The following is a 27,907-nucleotide window of genomic DNA, read 5'->3' on the forward strand; positions in this document are numbered from 1 at the left end:
AACTCTTTGGAGTAACCTCAGGTGATTGTGAAACGTTCATGTGTGCACACAAAACAAAAAGAACCAAATACAGTGTATTATTGACCCATCAGTTTATTTTAAAGGGAGTCACAATACAAGGCTCAACTGTTCTTTCTCTTGCCCGGTTTTTAATTTTAAAATGTACAGAAATAATCCACTTCAGCTGAAGCTTTAAACTCTAAACTGCAGATCATACAATAACAAGTTCTGACACATATTTACACGTGTTTTAATGGTGAACAGGATTCTTAAAACACTGAATCTCCAACAGCAGAATTCTTGCAAAAATAGTCGAGCTTAAAATCATCCAGGTTCTGCTCAACTTGTTTTAGAAAATGCTGAAGGAGGAAAAAAAGAGCCTCAATAGAAGTCTGTGGAAAACAAAGAGTTTTCCCCTCGGGTGGCTGGAGACGTGTCCCGGGTTCCTCAGACGAAGGTGATTCGACTGCGAGCCTGGTTGAGCTGCCACACGTTCAGCTCCTCGTACTCCTCCAGGGCCTCCTGGAACTGGTCGGGGGTGAAGCCACGAGTCACACAGCGCTGCTCGGCCTCGGCCATGCGGACCACGCCGCCTGCTCCGCCGCGGCCGACCACGCCCTCGGTGGCGAGCTCACGAACCAGAGAGAAGATGACATCAGCCGGTCTCTGGGCCCTGTACAGGAAGAAGGAGAATTCAGACTTTTAGACCCTGGAAGAACAAACCTGTTTGCTGACAAGGAGATGAGTTGAGGGATTCATCCATTTTTTGTTTTGTAAAAGGGGATTGATGAGTTTTTTTTTGTATTCATTATATTTTTGGGCATTTTGCCAACTTTGGACAAGAAAGTAAATAAAACACAATCTCCTAAAACATCAAACTACTTTAACGGCTTCAGGAGAAACTCTGCTCTTCCCATCGCCATAAAAAGCCTCTTGGAAGTTTTCGAGTGCTGCTTGGATTTCAGTTTATGGTAAAGAGGCTTGAACATGTTCGCCGTGGGGACGCCTGCCTCGGTGAACATGCTGCCGTGAGAACAGAGCTCTATAAAACCCAGAGACGTTTTACAGCTTCCTGCAGGATATGCAGCCACTGTTACAGGAATACAAGAGACTCGTAAAGACGACCACATCCGGTCACTAGGACGTGCGGAGCTGCCGTTGACTTCACGTCGTTGTTGAGAGTTTCCAGTGTGAACACTGACCTTGTGGTGCTGGACTTGTCCGCTTGTAGCGAGTCCTTTGACATCTCCATCAGTCTCATTGCCTCGTTGACGTCCTCCTTTTCCACAGTGTCCATCATACGAAGACGAGCCTGGGGAGAGAGGAGAGGAAGAGACGTCCTGAAAATCCTGTTACTTCATAAACAGGAAGTTCTAGCTTGGCCAAAGAGTCCATCTTGATTAAGTAGGCTGCGCTGTGCCGGCACTGTCAGACCGAGACAAGTGCAATGCCCTCTGGGACGGTCGGCAATTGCCCAAGTCTCCGCCTCTCAACACCAGCAAGTCTCTCTACAAGTGGAAATCCAGACATCTGACCAAGAAATACCAAGAAAGGCAGAAGCTTGATACTGTAGAGATCCGGTAGTTGGATTGGACACGTTGATGACAGCTCTGGTCATGGTCAGTTTTGCATGGGTTTGCACAGCTGCACCTAAAGCACACAGGCTGACTGCCCACCCTGCAAAGCTGGTCAGGACCAGATAAACCTCAGTGTCTCACATGTTGGGTGACGAAGGTGCAACAAGGCTCAGTTGTTGTGGAGCTGTGATACATTTACTGTACATATCAAGCAGTTGCCTTCACACAGACATTGTTATGGGAGCAGTTTGCCCCCTGGTGGAAACATTAGTGGAGCACATCGCCGACCTGTTTGCCTGAAGTGCTGGTTTTGCAGTAGGTGGATGATGCTACCTGCACAAACAGCACTTTTGACAACCAGAGGCAGAGTCAACAGATTAAACTCATTCAGGAAGCATCAGCAGGTCTCAAATCAATAAATAAATACAAAAAGATTTAATACAGTTTTTACAGCTGATGTATATAGTTAAAGAATATGATTAGAAAGGATTATTATCTTCAGTGTGCAGACTAGAGAGCTTCTGTCCAGCGTGAGAAAGAAGTGCTCACATTGCAGTAGGCTGGTTTATCATCACTACCTGCACTGTAAGCACTTTATCTCACACTGGACTATTGAAAGCACAGGAAGATAACCATTGAACTCATATCAATATTTTATGTCCATATTTGGGAGCTTTCAAATGACACTGTGACTTGATCTGTGGCCAACTTAAGTGGGGGTGTATTTCTCACCAGAGCAGTGGCTATACGGAGGATGGAGAGGAGGGTTCGGGCGGAGGTGAAGGTGGTGTCCTTGCTCACTCGCGCCTCTTTCCTCATCTCCACATAAGCAGCAGTGATGTAATCAGCCAAAGCTTCGGGCACCACTGGCTGCCGCTTCTTACACACACCGATGTAACGTCTGGAGAGGAATTTTAAATAATTTAGTTGCTGGGTTTGGACATTGTACCGTTAAAACTCACAAGTCTTTATTATTTAAGTCAAACAGCAGTAAATAAACTGCAGATCGTCATCATCACCTCATCAGCTTCATGTCGATGGGGGTGAAGTGAGTGGGCGGCTGGCGGCAGTGCTGGTGGACGTAGGTGATGTGCTGGGCCAGACGCAGGTCGGCCTCGGCGTCCGGCTTGTCCTGGATCAGCCAGAGGAGGTCGAACCTGGAGAGCAGCGCGGCCGGCAGCTGGATGTTCGCCTCGATGCTCTTCTTGGGGTTGTAGCGGCCGTAGGCGGGGTTAGCTGCGGCTAGGATGGAGCAGCGGGCGTTGAGGGAGGTCATGATGCCGGCCTGGTGGGAAGAGACTTGTGTTTATCAAGCATTATATTCAAACTTAGTAATAAATGTATTAAACCACCCGTTGTGCTTGTGCATGTCTTTACCTTTGCAATAGAAATGGTCTGCTGCTCCATCACCTCGTGGATGGCTGTGCGGTCAGCGTCGGCCATCTTGTCAAACTCGTCAATGCAGCAGACGCCCAGGTCGGCGAGCACCAAGGCTCCGCCCTCCAGGGTCATTTCCCCAGTAACCGGGTCACGCATCACAGCTGCAGTCAGACCGACACCAGATGAACCGCGACCCGTTGTGTACTGACCTGAAAGTCACAGACGGCAAAATTATCAAATGAGACATGAACACAAACAAGAAGATTTTTTTTGTTTTTTTATTAAAAACTAAAATTGCACACGAAGCCCAAACTCAGCATTTTAGCCAAAACAACCTTTACTCAGCTCGTCTCTAGTCAGACATCACACCGAGTTAATATTTTACTACCTAAAACCTAATGGAAAGAAAATGGATGACCAGATAAAATATTTAACAAGTTCCAGGCCTGTACTCACTTCGAGGAGCCAGACGGTCGATGTAGCACAGCAGCTGGGACTTGGCCACTCCGGGGTCGCCCATCAGGCAGATGTTGATGCTGCCTTAAGGAGGAAGAGCATTGTAAGTTATTACAAAATGTCAAAAGTGCAAATATTGGAGCTGAATGTGAATCTAAATACATGTTTTGAGCCCTTCAAATGGATTTGACATGAAATGAACCGACAAAAAATGTTTTAACTCCTTTAACAAATCCCTTGCCGGGCCTTTAAGATAATTTGCTGTTTGAGTTTAAAAATGTCTTGTTGGAAATGAGAATTTCTCATGATATGAAGGAGGTGGGACTTAAAAAAGGGAATAATCGCCATGGTCTACTGGGAATCTAGAAATTGTCTCGCAGTATTACTGTGTAACATTTATTTCCCTCTGATAAACGTCCTTGATCATACTGTCGACTTTATGAAGATGCTCACCTCTGATCTTCATGCCTTTGGGAGCCTGCTCCACCCCCCCGACCAGCAGCAGCAGCAGAGCCTTCTTCACGTCTTCATGTCCGTAGATCTCTGGAGCTATCGAACCAGCCAGTTTCTCATAAAATCCTTCATCTGTAGCAGAGAAACATCACTTTAGTTTGCTGGTAGATCTGCGTTGGCAGGTTTTGGCAGTGAAGTGGGTGGATGTTACTGAATCGCCCACACGGATCCCCCCCCCCGCACCTGTGATGCCGCGCAGCTCCTCTTCATTCAGCTCCTCGTTACCGAGCGCATCGTCCTCCGTCTTGTTCATGAGGATGATGCTGTGGGCCTCCATGTACGTCTCTGACAGAAGACCCTAAAACAAAAACAGTACATTTAACAGAGGTAGACTTTTAACATTAAGTCCAGTCTTTTTATGGGTTTGAGTTTGGAGCGTGCGATGGGAGGGAAACCACTGACCTGCGCTGCTTGCATGAAACCCGAGCGCAGCAGAGGAAGGAAGACGCCTGTGATGGCCACGTGGTCGCCTGGCTGAGCGAGACGGGTGTTCTCTCCTCGGGCGTACACAGACATGCTCCTTGGAATATTTCCAACAGGCACTTGATCGCTCTAAAAAACACAACAATAACCTGATGAGAAAACTGGCCCCGGGTGACCTGCTTTACCACATTGATCCGAACTACGTATCCGATTAGCTCCTCACCTGTTCCTGAATACGAATCTCCTGGAACTTCACGAACTTGGAGCCTCTGGTCTGCAGGTAGAGACGCCCCCCCGACTTGTTGGTGACACACTCTTGACTCGGACACATGATGAGGGGCATGAAGGAGGGAGACTGGATCTAAAGAAGAAGGAGAAGACATTATGAGACATGTCGGATAATTTCAAATCTCATCACAGGATGTTTAACAGAATTTAAACCAAACTTACTGGTTGATAGGTCTCGGCACCACATTGGTCACATGTGTATGTAGCTACTGCCATCATGGGTTTGACCTCGGTGGCACGGGTGACGATTCCTCGGACCGGCACGAGGTGTCCGATGCTGTCGGCTCGGACATCACGCACCACTTTAGGTTTGGATGTAGTGGGAGACTTAAAGTACAGCTCGCTGTGGACGGAAGATAAAAATCATAAGAGGAGTACTTAACAAACAAATTGAATCATAGGCCAGTAAAATGTCAACTTTGAGTCTAAACTTACAATCTCCTCATGAGTTCAGGTGGGTACTGGTTCCGTGGGTCTCTGGTGTCCGTGGGGTCGCGACCCCTCTGTTCCATCATCAGCCTGTGCTCAATGTACACGTCCAGGGAATCTTTGGCCACAATCTGGATTAAACCAAAGCACAAATGTCCATTAAAAGAAGTAAAAAACTCAATGTAATGGTTGCATTACTGTTAACGACTTGGTTTTGTATTGGATCAACTGATCAAACCGACTCACATCTCTCTCTTTGTACTCTGGCAGCAGCTCGTGGACTGCATCGGCGAACAGGGCAGTGTAGCGCTTGGCATTCTCACAGACGCTCTCCACCAGCTCGGGGTCTTCCTCCGCCACATCGTCAAGATCCACAAAAATAGACACCTGCTCCCGGTGGGCCAGCGCCACCTGAACACACAGAGGAGCAACTAGATCAGCAACGGCCACGTCTGTACAGACACTGATGAATAACAAACTTGGGCGGGCTGGGACAGACTTTAGAGCCAAACCCCTTTACAGTGGCCTTCAGATTTGTTCGTAAACACTGTTGGTATTCTGTTTACGTTGTACATGTATGGTTTTACATTGTCTTTTATTCATTATTATATACCGACATGCTAATTTTACTATCCAGTTACTGCTGGGACACAATTTCCCAAAGTGGAAAAATAATTGACAATCTTATAATGTAGATAATGAAATATTCATTAACACTCTTTAACACACATGCCATAACTTTTATTAAGCAGATACTGGTTCTATCGGAAAAAAAATCAAATTTGTTTAAATTAATATCTATTAAACAAAGAAGCAAAACACCAAAACAATTAAGGGAACAAGAGAAAACTGTTCAGAACATGAAGCCCCAAATGTACTGTTTTTAAAAAGGAATCTGTCAACAATCCTCAGGGATCAGGAAAAACAGTTCCTCTGAAAGCTACGCCCATTTCCACCGTGTGTTTACTACACTTACAAGCTGGGCTCCATATTTGAACACCTTCTTCCCGTTGTCATCCTCGGTGTAGAACTCCTGCAGGAACCTCTTGCATTTGTCTGCAAAACACAAAACAAACAAAAAGCACCTTTTAGTTTTACTTCACAGGTGAAAAACAACAACACAAACCATGTCCATCAGGGGTTTTTGTTTATCAGCTGCACGTCTACACAAAATAAATCCTTGTGTAGTCGCTTTACATGTTGATATTTCTGTGAAAGTTGAAAGCAGGTTTGTGGGTTGACCAGCTGGAGTTGCTGAAGAGCAGTGGGCCCACTCGCTGGAAGCTAACGTGTTGTCCTGCCACGACCCCCCCCCCCCCCCCCTCTTTGTGTAGCAACATGGCATCCTGTGATCTCCATGAGTCACTATCGACCAAACAAAAAGACACAACCCGACCCGGACTCACCACACGGAGCAGATCTCCCTCCGCGGAACCTTTCCACTGGAGCTTCAGAGAGAAACACAACCGACGAGCTCCATCTTTAAAGAGGAGAACATCCCTCACTTCCACAAAGACACGAAACCGAGAACAACGCGGGAAGCTGGTGGGGGGGGGAGGAAGCTGACCCTGCACGCCAGGAGGAGGGATTCGAACCACTCACTTTGACGCAGCTCCGCGTTGTTATTCCTCCGCTCCAGGATTGTTATTGTAAACAAAGCAGCACATGGCTGTTGTGCCCCGTCACTCTCTGGGATCCCTCCGCCGCGGGGAAGCGTCCGCCCGGGAAACTAGTCCCGACTGTTGTTTGGCAAAAGAGCCAGTATCACCAGCCATCTTCTGACGTTAGCCTCGGTTAGCTCGTCGATGCTAACCACACACACGTCTCCATGTTAACTACGGTGGAGACGAATCAGAGTCGAGCTCCTTAACAGCGGGTTCTACGTAGCGGTTGTATTCACAGAGTGCGAGCAGGTGGAACTACTTCTTTAGACAAACAATACAACTGATTACACACGGTTCCCACTTGCGTAAGTTTAAATATTACTACGCTAGGTACGTGAATATGACACCTGCCCTTAAGCAAGGCACCAAACTACACACTAACACAACGAAACATCCAAACACAAAAACTACTGTGACTCACAACTAGAGGGGGGGGCGCTTACTGGCTAGCATGCTAATAGTAGCAGTGGAAGCTAACTCAGTTAACATTAAGTGGTCTTTTTTGAGTTTTAACAGACTTTAAACGACATTAAAAAACACACACCGGATAACGTGATAAGTTCAACCAAATCGCGGAATTGCGTCGGGTGACGTAGTGACGCTACGTGCTTTTTAAAAGTTCACGTTGACTTTTTGCGTTGTGACATAAAAAAGGGAAACGAGCTAGCGTCTCTAAAGTCGAGGCTAAACACTAACAATAACTTTGATCCAAGATGTCGGTGCAACTTGCACTACACACATCTCTAACACAACTCTACAGCTGTTGTGTTAACTAACTTTCCAACGTGACTTTTAAAGTTAACAATGAGTGTTTCCGCCGAGGCTGGGGTCGGACATGTGCTTGAACAGTGGCGCCTGCTCCTTTGTTAAAGCGGATCCATCCGGGTCACTGTCAGCAGACACACACTCACACACACACACTAACACAGACACACACTAACACAATGCATGACTGGGTCCTATAGAGTTCTGGAGCAGCCAGAAAAGTTTGTACAACTTCGATCTAAACTAATTCCTCGGGTTTGTTCAATATAACACATACACACTATTAAAGTGGGTTGTAGTTTATGCACACAAACATGTTCCAGAGACAAAGCAGCAGATTGAATGAGACAGTTTGAAGCTGCACAGAATAAATTAAACTAACTCCGAGTTCAAATCGCTTCTCAGATCCTATTTAACTCGATCCTGAGCTTTTCAGCGAGTTGGAGGTTCCCTCGTTCACATCGACCTGTTGCTCTTATTGTGAAAGTCCTCACGTTACCTTTCTCTGTGGCGTAATCCTTCCGACTCATGTCTGCAGGCGGCGAGACTCCCGGGATCCAGAAAGAGGCAAAACGGGCTGTTTAAACCGTGGGTTCGAGTCTGAGGGTTCGATTCCGTGTCCGGATCCAGCGGTCATCCACACGCAGCCTCGGCTTCTCCCTGGTCCCGCTGCAAGAAGTGGCGCGAGTCTGACGTCTCCGGCAGCCAATCAGGTGGCTGCTTTCCGCGTAGGGGGGCGGGATTTGTCCGTGGCGCGAAAGTTGCAGGCCACCGCGCGTCACGTGACTCGGCCGACTTCCGCCCTGTTCGTCAGGAATGGCGCGAAAAGCGATGATTGGATTTCTCTACGAGTGAGTGACCCCGAGGTGAACCGAGACCCAAGACTGGAGAGACAGACCTGAGAGCAGAGGCTCAGAGGAGGAGGAGGAGGAGGAGGAGGAAGAGGAGAGACTCATCCAGAGGAGGAGGAGGAGGAGGAGGAGGAGAGGAGGAGGAGGAGAGACTTATCCACAGAGGAGGCGGAGGAGGAGGAGGAAAGACTCATCCACAGAGGAGGAGGAAAGACTCATCTACAGAGGAGGAGGAGTAGGAGGAGGAAAGACTAATCAACAGAGGAGGAGGAGGAGGAGAGACTCATCCACAGAGGAGGAGGATGAAAGACTCATCCACAGAGGAGGAGGAGATACTCATCTAGAGGAGGAGGAGGAAAGACTCATCTATAGAGGAGGAGGAGGAGGAGGAGGAGGAAAGACTCATCCACAGAGGAGGAGGAAAGACTCATCCAAAGAGGAGTAGGAGGAGAGACTCATCCACAGAGGAGGAGAGACTCATCCAGAGGAGGAGGAAAGACTCATCCACAGAGGAGGAAAGACTCATCCACAGAGGAGGAAGATTTCATATTGATCACTACTTTTACATAAACTGCCATTAACACAGAGTAGACATCTACATAAACAAGACTCCTGTAAATCTCAGTGTACAGGACGTTTCATGTGGTTTCATTAAAATTGTGCATTTAGATTTGTCTGTTCAGTCTCTCTCATATACATCCTTGTTCACATTATATTATTGATATTTATATATTTCCTTGTTATAGACTACTGCATGTGTACTTATTTATGGTTTTACAAATGATTTATCGTTACATCCCCGTTGCTGCTGTTACCTCTATTTACTGTCTATTTCTGTTATATGGAAAACTTCCTTGTTGTGGGTCTAATAAAGATTGTTTTATTTTACAGGTAAATTATATATGTTGATTTGGTTGAACTTAAGTAAAATCCAATCCCTATTATCAACTATACATTAAAAAGTGCTTTCCATCAAATGCTTCTGTATCATCACCTCAGTGTTTCCTCTGATAACATTTAAATGTGGTGGTGACAGCTAAAGAAGTGGCCAGATATTTTTTACTTCTGGGTTTATCAGCAAAATATAATGTAAATCAAGTAAAAACACACACAAAAAAAATAACCACGCTTAATTCATCATCTTTTAATAAACTATAAATTAACAAATCTCAAGAACTTAAGGTGCCATCAACAGAAGTGCAAGATGTCATGAACCTGAATTCATAATGTGGAACACAGGAGACTTTCAGCCTGATGCCAGAAAACAGTGATCTAACAAAATTATTTATTTAACCATTTGGCAAGTTTCTGGTACTTAAAAAGCCGGAACTGCTTCTCTGTGTATTCAAAACATTAATATTTAGACAATTAATTATTTCAGCCTTTGTCTCCAAACTTTAGAATCATCTTTCTCTTTTTTCCCACCACTCACAAAATCAATGACTTCAAACTTATGTGACAGATGAACTCAGTATGAGACTTAAGTAGTTAATACTAAACAGACTTGAATGTATTGAAAACACAGCAACGTTGATGAGGTGAATTCATCCAACAGAACAGTTGCTCCCCAGAGGATCCAGGTTTCTGTGGCCTCAGTCGAAGAGCTCATCGATGAGGCTGGCTGGAGTGTGACGTGAGGACGGCTGCAAGCAAATAACAGGATGAGTAAAACATAATAAGTCTTTATCAGCTCCACACATCACAAGTATAATGTGTTTTTACTGGCATTTATTGATTTCTGTGGCACATTCAGGGTATTTACAAGCTGCTAATTAAACTGATACCAGATTCTTTGTAAACACAAAATGCAATCAAAGCTGTATATCAAGGCAATACTTTCACAATTATATTAAGTAATATACAAGATTTAAAGCAGACTGAAACAGTTAATACATTCTGTCTGATATAAATTATAATTTGTTGTTAAATAGCCTGAACAATATGCACCAAGATGTTTTTTTTACCAGTGTGTATCCGGTTTCAAGGTCAGAGTCATAATCCTCTATCTCGTCCTCCTCTTCCTCTGGCTCTTCATCCTCAACATCCTCAATCAGAGACAACCTGTGGATCACGCAGGACAGTTTCATCTAAGTTTCACTGGCTGATAGCAGCTATTATGACGCAAAAGAAATAATCACATTTTATAAATACGAAAGAAAACATTCTGGGATGAGGCAGTTTGTATTCTGCCCTCAGATCAGTCTTACAGGGTGAGGTTGGAGGTCAGGTCTTGCTGATACAAACTGGTCATGGTGGAGTGAAGCGGCCGTCGTTTGGAGGGCTTCACCTTTCTCATTGCGGGCCTGGAGAACAGCAGCAGGTGAATATTTCCAGCATTAAAGTAATAAAAGGTTAAAATGAACTTTATTTTAACAGAAAATCTGACACTCTACAGGTGACTGGCTGTGATCTCCCTCCTCTGAATTAGAGATGGCAGAAACTGCAGATGTGTTGGAGCTAAACTTACCCTGAGGAGAACTCATCCTCAGAATCCAGCTCATTCAAGCCGCTGCTGATATCAGACTCTGCTGCTGTGGGTTTTCTGGAGGCCAGTGGCTTGGGGGGCTGCCTCTGGACGGTGGAGGTGAGGGCCGGGGTGGGAAGGCTACTGTGGAGGCTGCTGCTTTCCAACCACGACCCTCTGGTGTCGCTGGAAACTGAACCTGGAGGACAGAACATACAATGAACCATGATTAACTAGGACATTTACTTCATTGTGTGGATTTTACAAACTCATTCTAAACAATAGATAAGATACAGTGTCATGGATTCATAAGCTTTTTAGAACTGACAATGATAGATTCATGTCCTTAACAAAAAAACCCTGAAACACTGTTTTAGTAAGTGATCATTATTCAAGTCATAAAACAAGTAAAAATACCAGATAGTCGCTTGTTAAAGCTTTTAAAACCGGAGGATTTACACTTTTTAATTTGCACTGTTTGTAATAAACAATAAATAAGGGAAATGTCCCGTTGGAGTTAGGAAAACTTATGATTGGTATCTTATTTTTTTCAGTTTCTAGTTTATCAGTTTCCTTGACGATTAAGCAAAAAAGTATTAAAAAATCAAAAAAGTAATTGGCTGAAGATTAGAAATGCTACCTCTCCACAAATCAGCATCAGCTCCAACAACACGATTACATTGCAGACCCTCACCTTTGACCTAGTTTTAAAATAGTCATCAAAGACAATTTCCCACATAATTCCGATAATTCAGCCCCTCTTCAGGTATTTCTGCTCATGATTACTGTGCATCCTGACCAGAGGTGTCAAGTAACGAAGTACAAATACTTCGTTACCTTACTTAAGTAGAAATTTTGGGTATCTATACTTTACTTGAGTATTTATTTTTCAGACGACTTTTTACTTCTACTCCTTACATTTTCACGCAAATATCTGTACTTTCTACTCCTTACATTTTTAAAATAGCCTCGTTACTCTGATTTAATTTTGGCACACAATCGCACCGGAGGGTTCCGAAAAAGGAGGAGAGCAAAGCCAGAGCTGCGCGCGGCGTAAGCCACCGTCCTCAGCATCCGCCATCCACCCGCCTCCGCTGACGCGCCTCGCTGTCAGGTCCGTCGGAGCAGGCCACCAAAGGCGCACGGAGGTGGGGTTCAGAAGAGCGGAGAAGGAGGCACCGCATGGTCGTGGACTGGGCTCAGACAAAGTGGAGGAGACAGAAAAAGCGAAGGGGGGGGGGGCACTCGCGTGCCAACCCACACACACACACCCCGGCCTCGGGAGACACGCTGGCCCTGGGGCGCAGCGCGAGACCATAAGCACCTGTGGGGGGGTTTGGGTGCCATGCTCGACCAGAGTCAAATCAGGTTGTACCGGTAATGATCCTTCCGCAGGTTCACCTACGGAAACCTTGGTACGACTTTTACTTCCTCTAGATCAGGGGTGTCCAAACTACGGCCCGCTGGCCAACTGCGGCCCGCCATCCATTTTTAATTGGCCGGCATCAAAAAATTAATAAATGATAATAAATATGACCCGCGCTTACTGGGAATTCCTCGTTCATGGGTAATAATTGCAATCCCCAATCCCTTTCACGAGTGGGGTTCAGCGGGTTACCCGGAGACACAGTAGATGTAGTGAAGTCCTTCCCAGCTGTGTGCCAGCTATCACTTAAGTTTAATACTGCACTCTCTGCCTCAGCAGCCTGTGAAAGACTGTTTAGTGTTGCAGGACTCATCTTCAGGCCAGGAAGAGCATGCATAGGCTCAAATAACTTTGAGAACCTGCTGCTTTTGCGGCTGAACAAAGCCTATTGGTCGTGTTGTTGTAAATACAGGATTGAGTCCAAAGGTCTCAAGGTCTCTTCCAATAAAGGTTATTGATAACATTCCACTGAAGTTTGACTTTTTGCATTATTACAATACTTATTGGCAACTAGTTATCATGTCTTCCGCTCCATGAAACGCATGTAAATGCTAAGTAGTACACATATGGTACTTTAATGTATTTTCATTGTAATAAAATGTGATGATTTTCAATAGGCATATATGCAGCTGAAACGGGTAGCCTAGTGCATCCCACATTTTTCAACATAACATTTTAATATAACATGATAGTCATAATGGCCTTTGGAAAACTGTTTATTTAGGAGGAGGTGGGGTAGTGCCCTTGAGACCCTTAAGAGTTTGTCCTTAATGCAAAAAAAAATTCCCTTACATTACTTTTACTTTTATACTTTAAGTAGTTTTGAAACCAGTACTTTTACACTTTTACTTAAGTAAAAAGCTTGTGTTGATACTTCAACTTCTACAAAAGTATTTTTAAACCCAAGTATCTATACTTCTACTTGAGTAATGAATGCGAATACTTTTGACACCTCTGATCCTGACACTCAACACACCTTGAGCAGTGGTCTTCTTGCGCTTTGCCACTGGAGTCTCATGTGAGGAGACCCCCCCTCCCTCCTCCTGCTGCTTCCTGGGTCTGGAGGTGAAGCGCGTCTCCAAGGACTGCTGATACATTCTGACCGGCGGCCAGGAGATGGCAGCACTGGGACACTCTGCTTTCAGCGATGCAGCCCTGGGAGGAGACGAGGCGGTGACAGGAGAGATGAGGACAAAGAAAAATACAAACCTGGATGTATAATGGTTCAGTTTTTAAGGTTTCTGTAAATTATAGCGGATCATTTCAGATACAGTTAGACTATTAACACAAACACAAAAGCCTCATCGATCAAAATTAATTGTTTTTATCACAAAAAGCTTATTCTAATTGTTTATTTATAAGCTTTAGCCCACAGTTAAGAATGCTTTAATCCCATTTCTGCTCCTCTGATAATAAACTGCAGTATTGACTACATTTCTTTAACTGTGTATCTGTATACAGACCTTTTGTGCTGTTATTGCAAAAGACAGATTTTTTACAAGTATCTTAAATAAAAAAATAATCATCCCCCCGATAGAAAATAGTTTCTTTGCTGTGATTCTAGAATGCACTACTTCTACTGATAATAGCAGAGAAATCTTGCAGCTGATTCTGCAAATCAACCTTCCACTAAAACAGTAAACATGTTCCTTACATCTGGGCTCGGTCCTTTTGCAGCAGCTTAAAACTGAACTCGCTGAGGATTTCCAGGAAGGCCACGTTCCGGAGCGGCTCCTCTCCCTCCTGCGGATCCCGAAACGCAAAGCGTATTCCATCCCTGAGAGTAAACCCGACACAAAGAACTCAAAAACACATTTATAACAAAGAGTGAGCAACTATAGTGTAAGACAGTTTGATTTTAAGCCTGTGGGGTGTGTGGCGATTCATGAAGATATCAAAGTTGTCATTAACAACATCTTTACATTCATAATTATCACTCTTATTGTTTTCATTATGACAGCTAGTCTGTCAGAGCTGAAACCTGATGGTACACAACTGGCCTCTCTCCCCATCCCCCCTATCTCTCTCTTCTCTCCTCCCCATTCTTCTCTGCTCACCTCAGTTAATGAGGGAGTTTTTTCTCTACACAGTCGTCAGAGCTGCTCATTATGGGAAATGTTGGGTTTCCTATACCTTCAATGTAAAGTGCATTGAGAAAATGTACACTATGATTTGGCACTATACAGATAAAATTGAGCTGAATTGAATCAAGTGGAAATGTGTGTTGGAGGAGGCCTGTGTGCGTTTGTCATTGACATGTGTTTCACTGACATGTGCAGGGCCACCAGTGGTTTGCGGACACGCTGGAGATCGATGCCAAAGCTCATGGCGAGCCTCTTGCCCAAGTCTCTAATCTCATTGAGATCCCGCCTGCTGTGCTCCTCCGTAAGCATTTCTGAGAACAGCTGAATAAAGACAAACATGACTTTGTGTTATTTAAACAGTTCTATGGATATGCACGGACAGACACACATGTTTGGACAAGGAAAGAAATCGGCTCCAAGCAATGCAAACACAGTTTTTGATTGGCTCGGTCAAGCAAATACCAGAAGTCGGCTTCATGAAACACTCAACGGAATATTACAGAAGGTGTAAATAGATGACGGAGATTCTTTGGTCACCTGCTTCTCACAATAACTATGATAATCATATAGTAAATGTAAATTGTAAGGATGCACATGAACCTCTGGGGCAGTGACAATCTTAATACATTTTCAAATACTCAGTCATGTGTTCTTTAAGTTACTTGCTTTTACACATCCCTGACAGTGTAATTATTGATATTATTCCGATTGTTTGAAATGCATTAATACATGCACACCTGCTGCAGGCTCAGACAGACAGTCAGGGCGCTCAGAACAGGATTGATGAGCTTGCTCCTACTCATCGTCTCTTTAATGATGTCACCGAAGTCTTTAAAGTACTGGAGGAAACCGCAAAAGAGAGAACAACAAAGAAACAGAGTTGTGATCATCAGTCTATTTAGCCAACACCACTGGTTCAATATCGAACAATGTAAAAATAATTCCAGTCATCCGTGCGTCTTTCAGCCTCTGACTCATTCTTAGCACCTCGCTGGTTGTAAAACAGATCCTCTCACCCTCCTCCACATCCACTCCATTATTAATTTTTCTGTTTGACAAACTGTTTCCTAACCTATTTAATTTCTGCAAAGAATGACAGTCAAACCCAACTATTAATGTAATATATTTCGGAAATCATGAATTTAATTATTTTGCACACTTGTGACAGTTAATGAATAGGAATAGGAGTGCGCTCATAATGTATATGTATTAAATATGAATATCTTTATGCCATTATTCTCTATCTCCACCTTGCTGTAGTGCTTGAAGACGTCAGTGGCAGCAGAGAGGTCCAGGACCCCGTAGATGACCAGCTTACAGTAGCCCCCCAGCTGGTTCCGCTTCCTCTGGAGGAGGGCTATCTTCCTCTCCTCCTCACCCTCGACTAGAGAGGAGAGGCGGTCAGAGAAACGAGAGGAAGAGAGATGACGGTGCACTATTAGACCAAGTAAACTCGAGAATTTTAGACAGGAGATCCAGAGTACAAACTTTCAGTCGTTAATTCGCAAAAAATCTGAACATGGATTTGGCTGCTAGGGTACTTTGAGAAAAACAGATACAGCTCGATTCTCATCTCAAGACATGAAAACTGTCTGCAGGCATTCATGTTGGCTGACACACTGTTGAGTGTATTTCCTTCCACAACCAATCTCAAATCAGTAGGAAAAACAAAACGTATAAATATCACATCCTCCAGTCCTACCGTTGAGCTCATAATCTTCAGAGTCGGTGAAGATGTAGTCCAGAAGGAAAGCAGCCATCTCAGAGCGCAGCAAGTCAGAGGGAAGGTGGACCAGGGACTGGAGGGTGGGTTCAGAGCGGACTGAACTCTTACTGTACAACATTAGCAAGTCACACAGCAGCTCGAATGCCTGTGGATGGACATTCAGATTGTGTGTATAAAACTCTCACGCTTAAGGATCAACTGAGCAGATAATCAGTTCAGACCAGCTTAAAATCGGTAGGAGTGAATCAAACCCAATTATGTTGTAGTGTGGGACCATTAATACCTGTTCTCTGACCTCCGCCTGGTTCACTGACAGACACGTCTGACAGACTTTGCAGAACGAACGCACCTCCCTCCTCAGACGCGTCAGTTCAGACTGGAACAGAGACAACAGAGGGACAAAAAAGACAGATAGAGAAATATCTCATTTCATTCATGTGCACATTTATACATGAACAAAAACAAGATGCAACAAGCATTATAAATTCTAAATTTAGCTTTCTTAAGAACACATGAATGTTATCAAGCCATATCGCCAGCGTCTATGGTTACGAGAGAACAGAACAGAACTTATCACGGGGAGGAGATATGTGTGTGTCCAAAACACACAAGTGGCTGGATGAGTAATAATGACGGGCTTGTACTAAAGAGAATGAAAGTGATTGAAAGAGAGAACAAAGGGTTGGGAATGATTCAATTGAAGAATGAGATACAACAGATACATAGAGAGAAACTCTAAGAAAAAGTGTGAATGAGCAGGAAATAAATATTGAAGTAACAGATTGCTAAGTTAATTGCCTGCTGTCCACACAGCTGGTGAACTGTTGAACAACACAGACGAGAAAAAGTCCACAAACACACAGGAAGGCCGCCAACATGGCCACCAGGGGTCGGCTGTGATGTCTGACGCAGGTTGGCTTAGCACATGTAGGTAGGCTGATACTCGTGGAGCCACTTGAGTGTGTGTAAGACTGGGACAAGGTCAAACTGCTTTAAAAAACACTGAATGGAGGAAATTCTTGTATTCTCTTTCATGGCAGACGAATACCTCGGCTGGTTTGGAGTTGACTGCATTCACTTTGGCCCACATCAGGTGAAAGGCTGCACACTTCAGAGCCGACACCATGAGCTGAAATTATACAGACGCAAGTTAAAACTCAGCTTTGATGCAAAAAAAACGTGTTCACACGTAACTCTCCTGTGTGGTTTCTGCTCATCATAAAAGATGAAAGTCTGTTTTAGGATAAAAACGTTCGGATCAAATAAATCAAACACATTTACTTAAGTTTTCATGGAGCAAAATTCCGGTGACATTGATCAAGGTTAAGAACAATTGTGGTCAATCAACACAATTTACATAATACATTTTCAGCTCCATTATTCAGAAGGTGACAATCATATTCTTGTTTATCCTTGAAACATCTCAGGGCTTAACCAGCCTAGCTAAGTCTTTAATATCAGAGTTTATATCAACCTCCTTGTCGAGCTCTCCAGACTCCAGCCTGCTCTTCAGCAGCTCAACACAGGGGTCAAACAGCTTCCAGCCTGTTGGGTCTTTGGCGCTGGACAACAAGAACAGACAAGACTCTTAAATATAAAACAATACAGTGAGCACAATGTTATATAAAAATCCACACTTACCCACACAAGGCAGCAATCCTCTTCAAGGCAGTGGCGGCACTGTACAAGTCATCGTCATCTGCAGATCCCTAAGTACACAAACAGACTCACAGTCTTGAGAACAGATGCTTTATATTTTATTCATTTATTTTATGACAGAAACATGTTAAAGAAAAAGAAGCACTTTCAAAAAGATACATGGTTGTATTCAACCATTCTGACAGTTGAGAAATTTGATTTCTGTAAGGTTTCGAGCAATTTATATATATTTTTGACTTGTAATGGTCTGTAAAACAATCCAGTTTCATTAAATTCATTTTAAACTGTTAACTTAATGCGTCTATGGACAAGTCACCTCATTTATAGAGAGACTTTTAAGTGAGCAACGTCCCAGAATGAACCGTTCATATTGCAAATGCAGGATGGAAGCTTGGAATACAGATGTCATCTCTGTACGAGCATGTGCACATGCATTTTTAATACGTGCCATCTTTTCCGGTCTGAGAACCTCACTGACACGCTCACCCACCTGCAGCAGGTCACCTAAGTACATGTTGAAGCACTCAGTGAGGTGGTCCATAAGCTGGCTGAATGCCAGGTGGGCACGGGAGGAGAATGTGTACGTGTCGGAGCAGAGAGCGCAGGCCAGGTAGGTGCAAGCCTCCAGAACAGTGGCATCTGTGTGCTTCGTCACGATGCCACACACCTGGGACAGCAGCAGGTCCAGATGCTGAGAGAACGACGGGAGAGCGAAAAAAAGGAAGATGGAGGAAAAATAAGAAAGAAAAAGTAGAAAATGAATTACAACAATTTTGATTGCCAATTAAACAGCTAGCAGTCACTGTTATGACTTGATTGTAATAATTATTGAAGAGAATACATTATAATAATTCTCTAATATTGAGAAAATAATCCCTTTAGAATCTGACCTCATATTTGTAAGTGCAGGTGAAGCTGGTGGATGAGTGTATGTGGGGGCACACTTTTTGTTCCATTGAAACTGGACACTGCTGTTCCACCTGCTCACTGATATTGCATCTAAAATATCTTGAAATGAATTTGTATTTTCAACAGAATAAAGTTTGTATTGACTTTATCATATTTATGCCCCTGCTGGTTGTCCATGTCTGCTAACTGAAGCAATCTGCCACAGGTGAGCTTATTAGCCATATACTTCAAAATAAAGTGTGTGTGTAGAGGAGTATGAGAAGAAGAGTGTCAAAAGGAGGTAATGCTTCCTGATGGTGATTCACATTCCCAGTCCTCCTACCGTCTCCAGCCACTGAGCACTGTTGTACATCTCCAGTTTGAAGTAGAGAGGAGCTTTGAGGAGGCGGCTCACTTTCCCAGCATCGGCAGAGAACTGCAGGTCAGTGAGGGCAGAGGGAGAAAGAGAACAAGCTCAGTAGTACTACAAAAAGTGTAAGTACATATTCACATTGTAGTTGTGATCTTCATTGTAAAAGTAATATGAGGTACTAAGGTGACTTCAAAGAACTGCTAAGCACCGTCAACTCATTGTTTATGTGCTGTATGAAATGGATTCAAATACTTTTAATATCAGCTACTTCAAGTGAACTTTGATTGTGTACCTTGGTCAGTAGCTGCGGCAGTAAAGGGATGAAGTGTGTGGTGATGCGTCTCCTGTCTTGCTCCTGGATCTTCTTATCCTTCATATTCGGGTGCTAATCACATTTACATTCAGTGAAGAGTAAAGGAAGAGCAGTTAACACAAAAGACATTGGAGGTTGATTTCTCATGTTGAAGTAACAGGACCACAGACATGAAATTGCTAAATTCTGAAATATTTAAGGGTATTTATGTGCATCTGTCCTTTTTTTCTTCTGAATTGTCTTTTTTCCCCAGAACTATGCAAGTTGTTAAACTCTGAAAGAGCTCGATCTATAAACACACTATTTAAATAATTGGGAATACTTGGTTAGTAAATCCATGTGAGATGGGTCATGTAAATTATCAACAACTCTATCAAAGAAATGGTCTTTCAAACAACATTTTGTCTTGAAAGAAAAACGTCAGATTAGATCGTACTTTTAACAGCTAACGATCTTAAATTTGATCTCAATCCATTAACTGGAATAATGAAGAATCAATCTGTATATATTAAAGTATATTTATATAAAGTATATTCACATTTACTCTAGATCCAGACAGATGCAGTGTGTCTTGTCTTTTCCTTTTGAGTGTCACAAATTTCTGCTTTAAATCTATGACTTTTAAGAAAGTGCAAATAGTATAAACAAAGGATGACATTTCTCTCGCCCCCAAGTTCCACTGATCCATGAATCACACGACTACAGAGCTTTATGCATGCGTTTGCGTCAGCACCTTCTTGCCCTGAGCTCTCCCCACAGGTGAGGTTGACTGTGCCGCCTGTCTGACGGCACAAATCATGAGCTCTATGAGAGCTCCCTCCTCCTTATCTGTGAGACCTGACAATAAAGAGGCAGGAGAACAACTGAGTGGGTTATATTTGAGACAACAAAAAGGAGCAGACTTGACGTTTATTTTTTTATGAATACGTTGTATTACAGTGAGTACCACTCAGATACGGCTTATTGTGTGTACAAAGACTAATTTTCTTCCTCTCACCAGCCTCCTTCAGCAGGAACGTTGTCATCGACTCCCAGTCTCTCAGCTCAGAACCTGCCACAGCCCACAGACTGTCCACCAGGTACGCTCCATGTTCATGAAACTGACAAGAGTGAATGAGTTACTTTACTTTAGATGTAAAGCACCAGTCTGATTCTGAACCTATGATAAAATAGATTAAATACAGTTGAAACTCTACTACCTGTAGGAAAGTGTGAATTTAATTTAGATCCCTTGAAAAAACAATAACTGGCATTTGTAGTTATTCTAACGTGATTCTATTTAGCGTAATTGATCTATATATACATTTTAATCACAGTGTCAAATGATTCTACATAAAAACAGAGCGAGAGGAGGATTGAAAAAGAGGAGGTGGAGGCAGGCTACCTCACTCTGGGTGTAGAAGGAGATTAGGATTTGTAGGAAGGCTGCCTTGTCACTTCTTTCCTTCTCCTGGTTGTCACTGGAAATCAAACCTTTCAGTCTGACACACATACACACACATGAACAGACTTATCACATACATCACATATGCAAAAACAAATAAATGTGTTATCATTGATGAGATAGACCAGGTTTGAAAAAATGGACGACACAAGCCTAATTAATCATTATTCTCAATTAGAAGAGGAAATTATAAAAACTGTCTACACACAATTAACAGAACTTGTTAATATTCATCCATGCTTGGTCATTATGACGCGTTATGTTTAATCAACCTCAAAATCATGGCATGCTTTTTAATCCTTGTTCTCGGTTTTGACGACATTATCACTGAACAGCAATGAAAAATTGTCAAATTTGGTTTGAGTCACACACACACACACAAATCTGCTCATTAGTCTGTAAAGGAAGGATGAAAGTGTACTTGTTGTAGAGGAAGGCGCCGGCTGCAGACGCCAGGCCTCGGTGTGAAGCATAAACAAGAGGATAGATGTGGCCACACTCCTCCTCTCTCAGGCCCTCTTCTGTCCTCCTGCATGGTGAACACATACAGACAGGTACAGGTCAAGATAGTGGACGCTACATTAGACATACAAGGTTTTTACTTGATCTTTTAAAGTGATCCATAGTGAAATATGTCTTCCAGGCAAATAACATAAATATTTTTCATAGGATTAAAACAGACATTTAATAACCAGAAGTTAAAGTTCCTGAATTCTCCACTTTCCTGTTAATTAACCCCCAAAAACGTTCAACTCATATGTGACTTGAGTCTATTGTTCGAGATGTTAGCCGACGCGAGAGATCACGACTCATGTCGTGAATCACGACAGAGTGTTATCACAGCTATGAGTCACCCTTTCATTTCTATTGTTGAGAAGTTAAGACTTGGAATCACTTGCAGTCAGCGAGGAATACATTTGTGGTGTTTTATTATTTTTACATTGAATTTTGTTTGGCTGTGTGAGCATAGATTCCAGATAATAATAACACTCCTGAAGAGTTTCTCATTCAGGGATTTGACGCAAAAGCCTCAGAGCAGTAAACCAACACTGCGGATATGAGCTAATATGGTACAGAGTAAACGAAGCTCGAAAGGCACTTCAAAGTGTACCAGTAAAATATAGGTTTTACTGGTACAGTAAAATATAGGTTTTACTGGTACAGGTCAGCTACAATGAAATGCCTGCAGTGTACGTTGCAGATAGTGTCACTGAGAAACCACCAGAGACAGAGAAACCCCTCACTGATGGATCAGCAGCAACAGATTGACCACATCCACTGCCACGTCTGAGTCCTTGTCCAGAGCCATGCTGAGAATCCTCTCCTAAACACACACACACACACACACAGTGGCACACCAGACACATGCATGATCATGGAGGCAGACAAACAGGCATAAATAAGAAAAGAGCAGACATGCATAAATTTACCCAGACTCACAGACATATATGCACACACACAAACCCGTTGATTAGCCGCTAAGCTGTGGCATAAAAAACATTTATCTGCTGCAGCACACACGGCTTAGCAGGGTTTTTTTTTTCTGTGTTTGAGAACAGCTTATTAACCATCAGTCACTGGCAGCAATTAACACAGCCAGCCACCCGCCAGGACAAAGGAAGATATCCCAAGCAACAAAAAAAGACATAGGCAGGCAACAAAATAGAAACAATACAATGAATTGAAACAATAGATTAAAGAGAGATTCTGCAGGAGACAGACAGACAGACAGAACTGGGGAAGAGCAGGAATAAAAGAGGAATTACATGAGGTTTGAGTCCAATCCAGAGGGATGCCTTACTTTAAATCTGCTGGTAAAAAGCTCCAGGCGGCCAATGAATTCCTCCTCCTGGTACAGACCCTGCAGGGCACGCACACACTGCAGACGCACTGGACTTTGCTAAGGGAATGAAGAAAAGAGTATTGTAATACAATTTCTCTAACCTGCGTACAGACTAATTCCCAAGTCTGTTCATAGTGAAGATTTATCTTTGTGCAAGTGTGGGTATGTGATCTTTCTGGCTTCTGTCTGCAGATATTCTTACAACTGTGTTTGGTACAACAGGCTGTAGAAGCCTGAAAATGAAAATAAAAAAAAGAAGTGGTTCAATCTGAATTGGCCAGCTCCCTGTGCTCTGGAGTCCTCATCACTGGTCTGGAGAAAGCTGCAGACAGACTGGTGCTACCTCTGTGATAAATTGTGTTGTCAGACATGGCCAGACCAGCTAAATAAATGAATGACAGTTACATTTAACACTTTACTTTCTAATGTATTTTCAACTGTCTAGTCCTTTGTGTTTTCAACCTTATCATGCAGGGTCCACCCCAGGTATTTGAGGCATCCATCATTCAGGAAGTCTTCAGGATCTATTTTCAGCCACATGCCCAAGTCCTCAATGCACAACACCCGTATGTCGGTCAGCCGGTCCCGGTACCGATGCACAAACACGCCCCGGAAGGTAGCGTTCATCATGGAGGAGAGCTCCTCTCTTTTCTCCTGCAGCTGGGGCACATAAATATAAAAATAAAAGGCACCGGTTCTCTGCATTGTTCTTTGTATCATTTCCCATGAAAGCAAACAAAAAAAAACAACTCTGAATTCCCTCACAGGTTAGATGTCACTTCCCCGCTTTCATGTTGTGACCTGCATGTTTATGAAAAAATGGCCGCAGTCATGCTAATGTGTGTGGTGTGTGTATGTGTCACCTCACTGAGGGTGGCCTCCAGCTCCTCCAGTCTGTCAGAAGCTCTGTTATCCTGACTCTTGCTGTTCTCCATGTTGTGTTGCCGCTGGGTGGTCTGCAGCTGAACAGACACGATCACAGCTACTTCCACCAGCCCGGTCATCAGCTTCATTGCTCAATACAAAATAGAGGTTGACAAGGTCAATTGAGATAATATATCCACATAACACACCCACTTACTGGTACCAAAAAAACTAACTAAATTAATCTTTAACAAGAAAAACACGATCTATGCCTCTTTTAAATGACACTTTTCACTAATGTTCATTCAGGTTTTCAACAGATTTAATATTTTGATGAAAAAATTTGTTGCACAGGTTCAGGCACAAAATGCACCATAGAAAACTTAATTTGAGTGATGTCTTAGTTACTTTAATTGCGCCCTTTCAAGACTAAAGACTTTTAATTGCTAATGATTTCTACAGTTCTACTCACATTATAAATAAGCTGTTGAATTTCTTTTTTGTGGTTTGGTTGTAAGAAAAGAAGAAATGACAACCTTAGGCAGCGTGTGCCAAAGAAAACAAAGAGACACAACAAAGGAAATCTGTACATGCGGAGTACATGTTGAAAAAAACAAAGGAACCTGTCTCACGACTAATACAGATGTCAGCTGAATGGAGCAAATTATTCCGTCTCCCAGAAAAGAGGAAAGAAAGAAAAACCTCTGGTATCACAGACATGGAGTGCAGGTTTCCTTCATTATCAAAAGCAAGTGACATTAGTGATGGGTCTACAAAGGGGAACGGCATCTTTAATCTACTATAACAACACCTCAATGCTATGAACAAAACTTCCTTGTGAAATCGATGTACTTTCTTTAATATACACCTGTACGGTATCCATGTGCTTACCAAGGAGGGTGCTGGTGTGTCTGAAGGCTCGGACCTGGGAGTCAGACAAGCCCGTGAGCAGAGCCAACAAGGAGGGGAAGAGGTACTCATCATAAATGAGGCTATTTCGACAAGAGCGAACCAGAACCCTAACAAACTCGCACAGGCCGGCTTTGAAACGCTTCAGCTGGGGGCCGGGGGTGCACAGAGGATAGTTCACTGAATCCTGCAGGAGGAAGACAGCAAACAAAAGAAACAGGAAGCGTCTCAGACTATTTTGAGGTAGAAACTAGTGGTTTGCTAATAGCAATTGTGTCAGTGGCAAAACAGAGTGATTAACTCATTAATAAGTCCATTTATCAGCATTAGATCTTAATTAGCGTGTTCCATCACGCTGTGCTGCATCCTCCCAATCATAATGTCCTGGGATTTTGAGGTCATTTGACTTGCTCAGTTAATTCCAGCAGGATTATTCGCAGTGAGAAGGGATAACAAAGACTCTGAGACTTCAAACTTGATCTATAAAGATTATCTTAACTTTAAGGGTCTAATTCTAAACTTGTGTTTTTCTTTTCTCACCTCATTGAACTCTTTAGTTAGAGAACTGATGATCTCAGCATTCTGCATGCTGTCAAGCATCTCTCTACTAACCACACCTGGACAAAACGGTTAAAGGTTAACACACTGAAATCCAAAGGATTTATACATAAGCGTGCTCGTGCAATAATCTTGGTTCTTCTTCTTGTAATTACACAGTTTGATTTTATTCACATTTTAATTCCACTCAGACAAAATATTGATAAACTGTGTTGTCAATAGACAGAGAAGTAGCACAGCAACTCAACACTGAATCGTTAGCATACCGGAGGATCAATAGTTGACTGCTGATCATTGCCTGAAAGATAATCTGTTGAACTCTGACCCGCACCCCCCACTTCCCAGCTACTGGCTTCCCTCTTGACCTCTGACCTTTGCATCCACAGGACCGAACAATGAAGTTGATGAGCACCAGCAGCCCCACCTCTCGGCTTCTCTTGTAGCTGTCCAGCCATTCGTCCACCACCGTCTTAAGATGGACAGGGAGACAACAGACAATGACAATGCTCCTCTCAGATCAAACAGCAGATGGTTATAATACCAAAATGTCATTTGAATAATATTATGGAGTTCAGAAATAACATTTCTATCATTAGTCTTTTATATTTTATTTTTTTAACGTGTGTATTTCTGTATTCCCCCATCTCTATCTTGCCCATGTATTTTCTGGCCCTCTGGTTTTAATCACCTACGCTTTTGCATAATCACTTTGTCAACCGTAGCTCCATTATAAATACAAAGACTCCTACAGAGCATCTGTTGGGTATATAATAATGGTGTAGATTAGGAATGCAGTAAATGCAATATAAAAGAAGTACCGAGTGAAATATAGTCAAAAACCGTTAAACCTTTGTAAAGCAGATTAAATTTGCTGGATGTGCTGTATGAGAATAGGTCTTGAGCCAAAATCCCCACCTGCATGTGATGCTTCTCTACACTGATCACCACACTTTGTCTGTCTTTTGTAGGATGGGCCCACTTTCCTAATCTTTACCCAGAAGAGACCGGGGCACAGGACAACAATAGTTGGGATGGACGCGTGCCGTCAATCATTGACTACTCTACCCAATGGGAGGACTCCTTCCAGTTTGCGTATCAAAGGCAATTCTATAGGGTCACATCAGTCAGCCACTGACAGCACATGATAATCTCTCTCACCGTCAGCTCTACAGAGGCGTGTGTCTCCTTTCACTACAACTACCTCCTTCCTTCGATGCATTTATCTCTACAAACCATTTCCCCTTCCCTTCATGTTCAGCTAAGGGCTTGCTCACCACCATAGCACTCTTTCCCGAGCAGACTGCATCGTATATGTCCTCTGCACTGATGCCCGGGATTCTCTCATTCACTACTATCGCACGTCTTGGAGAGACCTGCCTGGATGACCCATGGGACTTCTGCTGCTGCTGCAGGGAGGGGTCCACCGGAGCGGGGAGGGGGCTATTATGGGGGCTGGACGTCACCCTCAATGCAGGTTTACGCCTTGGTCTCTTGGGTGGCTTGAGATGAAAGAGAGATGGAGGGGCAGCTCAGCATGAGATTTAGAGTGAAATGATGCAGTCAACTGAATTAGTGGTAAATAAAGCATGATATGGTGGAGGCTTCAAACATTGACCTCAGTGTTGCATGATGTCAGTTAAGCCTTGTTTGCCAGAACTGAGAGATGGTAGACAAAATATGAAACTATTCTGGTCTACTTCCAGGTGATTCATCTAAAGCATTTTCAGACATGTTTAAATAAGCATTTAATATTCTGATGGCGATTAAAAACACTTGTATAAATACTTCACCTGAGGTCCAGGCACTGCTAGTTTTCTCCTCTTGGTGGTTTTTATTGTGGTCTCATAATCACTGCCAGAGTCTGAGAAATCCTCCAGCTCATCAAGACTAACAGACAAGGAAGAAGACTGAATCAAGACAAATCCCAGAATCAACAAATCTGAATTTTACTGAAACTAACAAGATTACTTAACCAAGTTGGGGGCCTGGACAGGAGCACATAGAGGTATGGATTGTAATGTTTTACATTGGAGTTGTTCAGGAACTACTGAATTCCCTCAGATTAATAAACCTACAAAATATATAAACCACATAGCGCTTATAAACAGCACCACCACTACACTACAATTAACTTATCAGTGTCTGCTCTGCTTATTTTAATATATTCATATTTATCCATCATTCTCAAGTGCAATATTTATTCAATTTTAACTGTGCAATATCTGTTTATCTAGTGCCACTTTAATTAATTTGTCACATTTAAGTATTTATTGTCTCTTTATCTTTAATTCATGACTTATTCATTTTAATTCCTTGTGTGTACACACACACGCTATTTCTACTGTGAATTCCGAGTCTAACCTTTTAGAATCAATTCCATAGATTTATTTAAGTCTTAGTTGTACATTTTACCAATTAGGCATCTACGTGCCTGCTCTTCAGAAAATGTGATTGTACTTGTGCTGTCTGTGACAATAAAGATCTCTTGCAGTGTGTCTGAATAAGAAAGTTGTATTATCCTATTCAAATAGTAACTTGGGTATTAATTCTGAACACCCTTAGTTCTTCTAGCTAGTTACGCCTGCTACAGACATATAAATGCTGCCAAGTCTGTGTCAATATATGTAAACTGCTTAAATTGACTGAGATAACATATTCAGGCTTCGTCTATTTAACTCAACTCCTGTTCCACAATTTTGAAATCTGTCTCAAGACACCAACTCATATTAATATGTCCAATAACTCAGCATTACTTGTTGACTGAGTGAAGAGTCTGGAGAGAGAGGCTTCATCATTCAGAAGGCACAGAAAACGATTAGCTTAGCTTAGCTTGGCTAACTTTACCTGTCCCACACTGACTCTCTAGCATCCATTGCTGGTGACACACGTTCCAGGTGTTAGGAGAAGACTCTGACCTGCTGGTTAGCCGATGTTGTTAGCACTGCTACAGACACAGAGAGACAGAGGGTTAGCTAAACTCAATGCTAGCTAAACTCAATGCTAGCTAAAC

The 27,907-nt window shown here is 43.0% G+C and overlaps 2 protein-coding genes across 3 annotated transcripts; both read right to left on the reverse strand.

Annotated features, from left to right (window-relative positions):
• Window positions 1-75: 75 nt before the first annotated feature.
• On the reverse strand, window positions 76-8,168 carry mcm7 (minichromosome maintenance complex component 7). 2 transcript variants are annotated; one of them, XM_061079480.1, is made up of 15 exons: window positions 7,995-8,168; window positions 6,043-6,122; window positions 5,313-5,477; window positions 5,073-5,197; window positions 4,800-4,980; window positions 4,573-4,710; window positions 4,329-4,478; window positions 4,110-4,224; window positions 3,867-3,998; window positions 3,414-3,497; window positions 2,955-3,166; window positions 2,597-2,862; window positions 2,310-2,478; window positions 1,203-1,312; window positions 76-673 (listed from the first exon to the last, which is right to left on the reverse strand). In XM_061079480.1, exons 1-15 carry the CDS (start codon window positions 8,023-8,025, stop codon window positions 448-450), a joined length of 2,184 nt encoding a protein of 727 aa, XP_060935463.1. In that variant the 5' UTR covers window positions 8,026-8,168; the 3' UTR covers window positions 76-447. The 2 variants fall into 2 exon arrangements, with proteins under 2 accessions (XP_060935463.1, XP_060935464.1); XM_061079481.1 differs by lacking the exon at window positions 7,995-8,168 and adding an exon at window positions 6,473-6,539.
• A 1,770-nt stretch (window positions 8,169-9,938) lies between these two features.
• LOC133011468 (cohesin subunit SA-1) lies at window positions 9,939-27,770 on the reverse strand. Its single transcript, XM_061079197.1, has 31 exons — window positions 27,742-27,770; window positions 26,688-26,784; window positions 26,172-26,396; window positions 25,270-25,366; window positions 24,880-24,956; window positions 24,322-24,526; window positions 23,430-23,581; window positions 23,029-23,226; window positions 22,525-22,623; window positions 21,968-22,047; window positions 21,145-21,252; window positions 20,664-20,760; window positions 20,277-20,379; window positions 20,013-20,116; window positions 19,259-19,351; window positions 18,937-19,029; window positions 18,196-18,396; window positions 17,688-17,755; window positions 17,521-17,608; window positions 17,095-17,175; window positions 16,330-16,422; window positions 16,023-16,191; window positions 15,571-15,704; window positions 15,058-15,159; window positions 14,508-14,641; window positions 13,891-14,013; window positions 13,213-13,391; window positions 10,814-11,009; window positions 10,554-10,649; window positions 10,311-10,407; window positions 9,939-9,989 (listed from the first exon to the last, which is right to left on the reverse strand). The coding sequence occupies exons 1-31, from the start codon at window positions 27,768-27,770 to the stop codon at window positions 9,939-9,941; spliced, it is 3,669 nt and encodes a 1,222-aa protein (XP_060935180.1).
• Window positions 27,771-27,907: the final 137 nt, after the last annotated feature.

This window comes from Limanda limanda, chromosome 10 (assembly GCF_963576545.1).
Source record: "Limanda limanda chromosome 10, fLimLim1.1, whole genome shotgun sequence".
NCBI lineage: Eukaryota > Metazoa > Chordata > Actinopteri > Pleuronectiformes > Pleuronectidae > Limanda > Limanda limanda.